This window comes from Pygoscelis adeliae, unplaced genomic scaffold, assembly GCF_000699105.1.
Source record: "Pygoscelis adeliae isolate BGI_AS28 unplaced genomic scaffold, ASM69910v1 Scaffold55, whole genome shotgun sequence".
Taxonomy (NCBI): Eukaryota; Metazoa; Chordata; class Aves; order Sphenisciformes; family Spheniscidae; genus Pygoscelis; species Pygoscelis adeliae.
In genome coordinates, this window is record NW_008824804.1 from 310,494 (window position 1) to 319,263 (window position 8,770).

General features: G+C 41.6%; 1 protein-coding gene across 1 annotated transcript in view; it reads right to left on the minus strand.

The window, feature by feature from the left end:
* LNP1 (leukemia NUP98 fusion partner 1) overlaps positions 1-8,770 on the minus strand; it is a 17,653-nt gene that overhangs the window by 7,299 nt on the left and 1,584 nt on the right. The window contains exons 2-3 of the mRNA XM_009324034.1: positions 3,109-3,354; positions 808-1,014 (exon numbers count right to left, since the gene is read on the minus strand). Of these exons, the coding sequence (XP_009322309.1) occupies positions 808-1,014; positions 3,109-3,354 (453 nt within the window). The remainder of the gene's footprint in view (positions 1-807; positions 1,015-3,108; positions 3,355-8,770) is intronic.

Consider the following 8,770-nt stretch of genomic DNA (forward strand, 5'->3'; position numbering starts at 1 on the left):
TGAAAGAGTGGTTAAACATTGGACCAGGCTGCCCAGGGAAGTGGTTGAGTCCCCATCCCTGGAAGTATTTAAAAAACATGTAGATGCAGCACTTAGGGACATGGTTTAGTGGGCATGGTGGTGTTGGGTTGACGGTTGGACTCGATGATCTTAGAGGTCTTTTCCAACCTTAATGATTCTATGATTCTATGCCAGAGAAACAAGAGTTATATTGCCAGTGACAGTGAGGAAAAGCAGAGAGAAGTGAGACATCAGGAAGGTGTAGAAAAGAACTTAGGGACCTCTCTTCTATTACTCCGGTAAATTTGGTGTTGAGAGAATGTAAAAGAAAAAAGATACCTGTTTCCAAGCCAAATCTAAGTGAAGGTCAGGGCCAGGAAGCAGGTGGCAGTTTACATGTACTTTTTCCTTCCCAAACCTAGCAATAGGCCCGTTTTCAATTAAAACAGAAACATAAGGCTTTGGATGACTTTGCACAGCTCTCTAATAAATACATGCTCTCCTCTTAAATGAACACATCCACCACTGTCCTGCTGCAATGCTGAATCTGCCTGAAATCCTCTTATAGTCGTTCATTGCTAACTTGGATCTTGCTCCAGACACACTCCTCTTAAGACAAGGGTCACATTCCTAATGGACGAAGTACAGACAGGAAGGTAGTAACATGGTGTCAATGATGCAGTTGAATTTTACTTTTATTTTATAGGTCAGGGTTTATTCTAGCTAACAGGCCTCTTCTAGTCAAAACAAAACAAGAATGCTCCCTCTGCTCTTCAGGTAGAGTGTTAAAATTCATTATCCCAATGCATTCTGGCTGCCTGTGCATAAATATCCTTTCTCAGTGCTTGCTTGTGATGGAAACTGTTTGTTGTATTTTGCAGGTACAACTTCTGAACCTTCATCTTCTTTCTGCTCTCTCCTTGGCTCTGATTTCTCTCCCATTCTCTTGTGAGACTTGTTTTTTCCCAAATGCAATCGCTCTCTTTCTCTTCTCTCCTTCATGCCTTCAGGTTGCTAAAAGGCAGGAGAAAAATAGCAGGGAATTAAAAGTGACTCCCACATGAACAACAAAATCTCAGTATTTTATTTCACTAGTAATGTATAATAAAATATTCCAGTCACCTACCTCAGCAAGATCAGCTTTAACATGATGGGCTCAAATTCAAGGCCCCAGCCAGCCATCCTAAAACTCAGCAAGAGGTCACATGCTTTTGATTGTACCCTATGTGTGGTAGGAGGGTCACCTGTTTGGAGGGCTTGAGGGGGAGAGGAGAAAGGAGGGGAGAAGGCAGAGACTCAGATTTCAGCCCAGACTCCATGTTTCTGTCCTTTCACTTGATCCATCTTTATGTGCCTGAAGGCTGTTCAGTGCTAGCTGCAAAGATCTCACTGAAAACAAGTGCCAAATATCACGAAGTGTCCTCAAAGCCACTTTTATAAGAGAAAAGCAATATGCAGGGAAGGAGATGAAATGGGATTACCTTTCCCACACTTTTTTTTTTTCTTTTAACTTGTGTAGTCATGTAAAGAGTGGTTTGAATTACACCCACAGAGCTCTGAATGCAAAAAAGCCACTCCATTTGGAGCTACAAGTTTAAGCACACTCCCAAATTTCCTTTCAGATCTGTAACACCTATTGCTCAGTTCTTCGAGGTTCTGAAGTCCTTCACATCTCCCAAACTTCAATGATGACTGAGGGAAAGACTACAATTTGGTCTACTTGAAAGGTAGATTAGAATACCACCTGGCACACCTCGCTGCAGATTACAGAAGGGTACCAGAATAAATGTTTTTAACTGGAACTGAAGCCGTATTTAGTGCATTATGCTCACTATACCTATTGTACAATTATTACACACTCACAGACTTTCTAGCTGGAGGCACTTTTGAGAAATGATAAATGATAAACCAGATAACCACTGGTGAGGGTTGGCAAATGAGGCAATGTGAAGTTCCAAATGAAATAAATTCTGAGTAGTTCCTAATGGGGAAAAAGAAGATTAGAGAATGCACTTAGAATCTTAACAATTGCATAACAGAGTTGTCATCACCATAATTCTGCATATTCTTAGAGGACTGGGCATGCAAGGACTATAATTGTGGGACTGATCATGTAATGATGCTGCTTATTGAAAAGAGATTTTTTTCTGTCTTGTTGCTGCACAGAAGGTCTGCAAAGAGAGCTGAAAATTACTTCTCCATACAAAACTGTTAGTGCAACAAACTGAAAAAAAAACCATATTTCCCTCCATTGTTATTTGGTGCTCATGTCAAGTGCTATTCAAGCACAGCTTTTTCAATAGGGTGACTGAATTCGGTAGTGTTCTTCTGATACTTAAAAGTGAGTTAGGGTTTATTACCCTTCCTTCCATTGTATGCTACACCAGATAGTATGTATCATAATAATAAAAATGTGTTAAAGTGTCATAGGCAAAAAGTTGTTATTGGCTACCTCATCAGCACAAACCATGCAGAAAATGCTCATGCCTCAGGACAGAATGACGGGGAGAAGACAAGGATGAAATGGGGGGAGAATCTCCTGCTGGCTGCATGCCTTTACAGTGAAAATATGTTCAGCCACATATAGCAACGGCTGCTGCTGCAGCTGTGTGGTGACACTGAAGAAAGCAGATGGATGGAGCCCCAAGGGGTAAAAGAGAAGCCTCTCAAACACCACGATGTCTGCCAATCTTACAGATAACACCTTATATGGTTAAACCAGGTCAGCAGCAGTGAGAAAGAGAGCTGGGTCTTACAGCAAAAGTGAAGCAAACCTGAGTTTATATCGTCATGTTTTGTTGGCACAGCCGTAGAAACCTCTGAAAACATTGTCACAGCCAGTGTGGTGTCTCATTTTGAAAATACGCATTTTTTAATAACTCTAGATGGTAACACTACATCAAGAATGCTCATACGAACGATACTGCCACTTGAACCTTGTTTGCGCTACGGTAAGGACCACATCATTTGTGGAATTCTAATTCAAGTTTATTTCTGCTCTTCCCCCAGCAAAGCCACAGCAATTACACCAGGGATAAAGCTGGCCTGCTTGCTGGTTTGGGGTTTTTTTCTGAAGTGATCTTAAGGCTGCTATTGGTTGTTACCTACCAAAGAAACTGAGCGTTTGCTTTTGAGATGCAATTGCTTTTTGAAGGACTCTGCAAATTCCTGGACGGAGTTTGTTCTTGTCTCTGGGCATGAGCTGTCTGCTGAAGGTATTCTGCTTGCCTTCCTGTGGCAGTTGCATTTGACATCTTGGTCTTCTTGAAATTCCTTGGAGCCTTTGAGGTGCCCTGAAGATGAGCCTTTGGTAGAGGCATGAAGTCGTGTTGTATGGAGGGAGGAAAGCCTGGCCTGCAAAATAAGAGGTCTTTGTTGAGTATTGGATATTAAATCAGAGCACCCAGGGCAGATTCTCTCTGCTACAGAGCGCTCTCCCAGCAACGGTGCATGATGAAGGACCTTGCCCAGACTTCTGTGTCTTTCCTTTTATGTGCAGGAGAATCACACTGCCAAGAGCTTTCTTTCCAGAGGAAGCAGCAGAATTTGCTTTTATTCCTGTTTTTGAGTATATAAGCTTTAGCACCCAAATAAGCATTCCAAATGTAAAGCGTGCTGGGTTTTCCTAGTGCCCACTGAGACTAAAAGAAACTGGGACCCTTCATAACCTCAAAAACTCAGGCCTCACATCTGTTGGCAGGTTCTAGGCAGGACTCTCATAAAGCAAAGACCCAGCCTTTTGTGGCCAGATGAGCCAGATACGGGGTTTGACCCACAGGTGCTCCAGGTCTTATCAGATGTTTGAGTTTATCTGAGTGTGACAGGGACCATTTCTAGCTCAGCTGTGTTGAATTTGCAGCATGGCCTACATGCAGACAAGATACTCTATTGTCCAGGTCTGAATTTTCTGCTTTGTCCTGAACTGATGAGGGAGCACTTCCAGGGCATTGAGGGACACATCCCTACCACAGAAATGGTAGGAAACAGGCTTCCTACAGTTACATTTGTAGGGCTAAAGTGCGGAGGGAGTAGATAGTTGTTTAGTTTCCATGTGGTTCAATTTTCCCAGGCCTGACATGCAGATTAAAGCTCTTGATCTGCATCAGCTGTGTTTTATTGAATGCCTGCAAAGGAGATTAAACTGATACAGAACCGCTGTGTCCTGTGGAGTCATGTATTGGTGGTTTTAGAAGTTGACAGACCTGTAGAAGAGATGGGTGAGAAGGCCACCACAGAGAGCCAGGCATGCCCCAAACCCTGCCAGCTGTTGATGCTTTTTCAGGGTGAGGGGCTGAACACTGGTAAGATGCAGGTGGTGAAAGTTGTAAGAGAGAGATGGGAAGTACAAAAAATGAGACCTCCCAGGTGTCGGGTTATGGCACTTCAGGCACCCAGCTGCTGCACACATGTTTGAATGCATATATGTTTTGTATAAGCCTGGTGCTAAGCCTTCAGCTACTAGGTAACCCTAAGAAGCCCTGCTGGCTTCAAGGGAGCTGTGATTGTTTATAACAACTGAAGATCTATCCCACAGATCCTGAAATGCTTTCTAAGAAAATCCAGGAGAAAACCCTACACTCAGAGTAAGGTTTGTTGGTTTTTTTTGTTTGTTTTGCTTTGTTTTTTTAACAAACAGCAGTAAGAAAGGCAAACCAACTTGGTATAGTGGCCACATGAATCTACAGACCTTGGACTGCAAGGGACCTGAAACATGGCCTGTATACGTTTGCATTTACTCTGGCCCGGATGCTATTATAAATGTATCAGCACAACAGGGACCTGTGCAGCCTTTCTCTGAGTAGTAAGGCTGTGCATCCATATGGTTGTGACTACATCACTTTAGACAGGCTTGATGCGCATTGCTAAATCACCAGTGTATCTACACCTGACAGCGTTATGCATCTTCCAGCAAAATGCTGCAGATCTGTATAGGTAGATTTGTCTCCCTCATTACTAGTTGCCACATGCAGCTGTTGGTAGTAACTAAGAATATATTTTCTTGGGGCTATATATCCTGCTATTTACTAATCTATACTTCCCATTTTCACAGGCATCTGCAACTCTTGGTTCTTTTACATAAGTCTTATACCTGACAGAAGCACCTAATACCAAAGGGTTTTCAGATCATACAGTACTGGTTCAGCTTCATTTCCAGACATAAGCTTATTTCAGTAACTAGTACTATGGACTGCCTCTGAGAGTAGTGGTAATGATTTCTGCCATCCTATTTTTACTTTGGTTTCAAACCAATCAATACAGCTATAATTTCTGTAAGGTCATATTGTATTGTTATTTTAAAAAGCATCAAAGCAATCACATTGTGCTTGAGGGACAGGAGTACACATGCCATGTCAAGCTCAACAAGCTAAATGTCTTCTATGCTATTTTAATGGCATCAACATATATTGTTTCCTGGAAATAAAAATTGTCCCACACTAAAAATCATTGGTGTTTGTTCTTAGAGGGTTTGGGCAAAAAAATACCAGGAGGACAGCTGAAATGGAGGATGGTATTCTATCAATCCTGTTTTGCAATATTTTTAAGTGGTTTATTTTACGAAGATGTTGTTTTTAATTTCCCCTCACAGACGGAATTATAGTTAAGCCCTTAACAAAAAGAGTGTAGTTCACAAACTGACACAGCACCAATGGTCCAGAAAAGGGACAGGCCTTCCTCTGAAACATGTATCTGCCTCAGCAGACTAAGGGTAAAGCTACACTTACATATTTATGTCATCATATTACTGTGACTGTGCCTCCTCTCACAGTGCCTTTTCATGATACATACCACCATAACTAGAAGGACAGCACACTTACGCACGTTAGCATGTTGCTGTCTTATGAACACAACCCTACAGAGGACAGGAGCCTTAACACAATTGTTCAAGCATGAACATTTTGTGGCTTATAATTAGCACAGGTCTTTTATTTAAGATTGACTCGGTGGAGAACTGAAAGAGTCATAAAATGAAGCTCAGCAATGAAGCAGATCTGGCACTGACTTTAGATAAAATCCACGTGGCTTTCTTCCTGTTTCTGAGCTTTAATACATGCATTTAATACACACATTTGGTGCCAAACTGATTGCTTGGTAACATTGTAAGTAAGAACGGCCAAAGACTGCTTTAATTTATGCTTCCTCTCCTGAAGTCTCAGCAGCTGCTGGCAACAGAGATTGCCCCTGTATCTGCACACTCTGGTGTCCCACCCACTGCTGCTGTCGTCCCTTGCCAAAGGTCCCTGAGCACAGCCCCAGTATCTGCTCCTGCCCTTGCCCCAGCAGCTGCCTTTTGCCTACATCTGGTGCCTCTTTAGCAAACTCCCCTTGGTCTCTGGCTCCTAGGGTCTGACCTCGAGCAGTTCTTAAACTGGAGAAGTGGGGAGGAGGTGAAACAAGGGAAAAGGCATGGGAAGGAAGAATGATAAATGCTCCCCTGTATCAAAATGGGGAATTTTTGCCAGTGCTGGGAAAGCCAGAAGCACTGAGCATGTTCTCAGGGGTTGTTTCTCACTCCCTTTAGTACTCCCTTTTTCTGCTTGAGCCTTTGTGTAAAGGCCAGTCATGCTCAGTGTATCTACACAACAGCTAATCTTTTGCTAATTGCCCATCTAAAACACACAAAAAGTGCACAAATACTTCAGGAAATTGATCTCAATATAATATGCCTATTCTTTTTCTCAGTTTCTGTTGGAAACAAGATAATTGCTTCCATCTTTCGGGCTTGATCTCAGGGCTTGCACAGCTGTCGGTAAGAAAATTAATCTTCAGTGTGTCGGCACGAGCGTTCATTGTTCGCCGAAGTTTACACAATGACCCCAGTACTTTAAGGATATTTTGGAACATCTGACATTCAGATGTTAATGCTTCCTTTCCCACAGAGAAGGGAAAGCTTCCCTTTCCTTCCGAGAAGCTTATAGCCAAGCATATATTCCTTAAAAATGTTTTAGCCTAGGCTCCAACTGATCTATAGTAACAATATTGTGGTAGATGTTCAGTCTGACTTTAGTTTATATTAAATGTTAGTAACTTCAACAGCAGTCAGTTGTTCTGCTCCCCTCTCAGCTGTTTCTTATCAGATTTTCTCCTGTTGAGCAGCAATGTCTACTTGAAGGTGGATACATTTACAGGGTTGTAAAACTCTTACCAGTGCTCCTTTGCCTCCTATCTTTTCCCCACAACAAAATGTCTGGGAGGTAAGAGACTGTCCTGAATCAAAATGATGGAGGATAACTAGAATGTGTCAAGGAAAGTCATAGCTGGAGGCTTCAAAAAGGGTATCACAGTTAATGTATCTAAAGTTTGCCAGGGAAACAAGTTAACTAAAGGAGAAGAACACAGATGACAGTTCTCCCCAGGCACTTTTCACATTCAGTGTTGGCCCACAGCAACATACCCAACTCTGATGCTTTCCAGGGGAGTGGAGTTGCAAGTTTTAGCCTGTCTTGCTAGTGACCCAGTGAAGGACGAATACAATTTTGTGTTCCCCTCTGCAAAATGGGAATGACAATAGCAAAAGCATTTTGTGAAGCTCATCTTAGTAATGTTTGTGAGGTATACTAAGATATTGGGAAAAAAAAAAAAAAAGAAAATTGCTGTTAGTTTGGTTGGGAGTTGTTCTACAAAGCTTTATCCATATTTGAGGGGGCTTTACCATGATAGGATGCCACAGGAGTTTACCATTGTGTTTGAGGTGACAGCAGTGGCTCGAATGTCTTTCTACAGCACAAGAAAAACTACAAAGACCAACATACCAGTTTGGAGCTGAAAGCGATTTCCAGCATTATGCAAAACCACCTTTTGTGCTATACTGCTAGCATTTTGCTATGCCATACCAAAATGCTCCTGGTGCAGATGCAGTTCATGTGGGCAGGACTGCACTATTGCTGATGCACCGTATACCAGCCCTGGATACGAGACAAAGTGTGCTGGCAGTGCTGTTTCGGCAGTACCATTGTATCTGCACAAGGAACTTTTGCCAACAGCTGTGTCAGCCAGAACCTGCTGACTTGATTTTCACCAGGACAGAGGTGTTATCTCCATTTATGATACTGACACAGAAGAAAGGGTACACTGTGATCTGCTGTGGAAGTATTAACTTAATCCTCCTGATTAATAGCACTGTTCTGATAAAATGAAGACAATATTTAACGAACACGGATAAGTGTATTGAATCTTACAGTAGTTATAATTTATAATAACTGTGTAAAAAACACACCCAGGTGCAATAGCAAGTTGTTGCTCTCAACAAGGAGGTGCTCTTTCTGAAGGTATTTCTAAGGAATTATTAGTGCCTATTTGTTTGACTTCTAGATTTGGTTTAAGACAACATGTTTTAGTGCTCTTCACTACCAACTAGTCAGAGATTTCCAAATAAAAAGTTTCATCTCAAAATTTATCCCTGAATCATAAAATCCCCAAACAAATCTTCCCTTCTCATTCCTCCAGTCAATTTCTGGCACTAAGAAATAAAGCAGTTGAAATTTATCTCTCTTGTATAATACTACTGGAGCAAGACAAATTTGTGTGGAGCACTAATGTAAAGGTCAGACATAATTAAGTGTACAGGATAACTTTAGCTCATTGAACATGTCAAAAGTCACAGTCTTCTTTTTCTGTCAGCTAACTTAATCCAAGTTCTAGGTGTTGATTCAGGGATGCAACTATAGCAAAGTATTTGAATAGGTATTGGTTAAGTATTTAAATAGCTTTTGAACAAACTGAATATAAGAACATGTTTCAAATGAAATCTATGTGTACTAACACAAATACA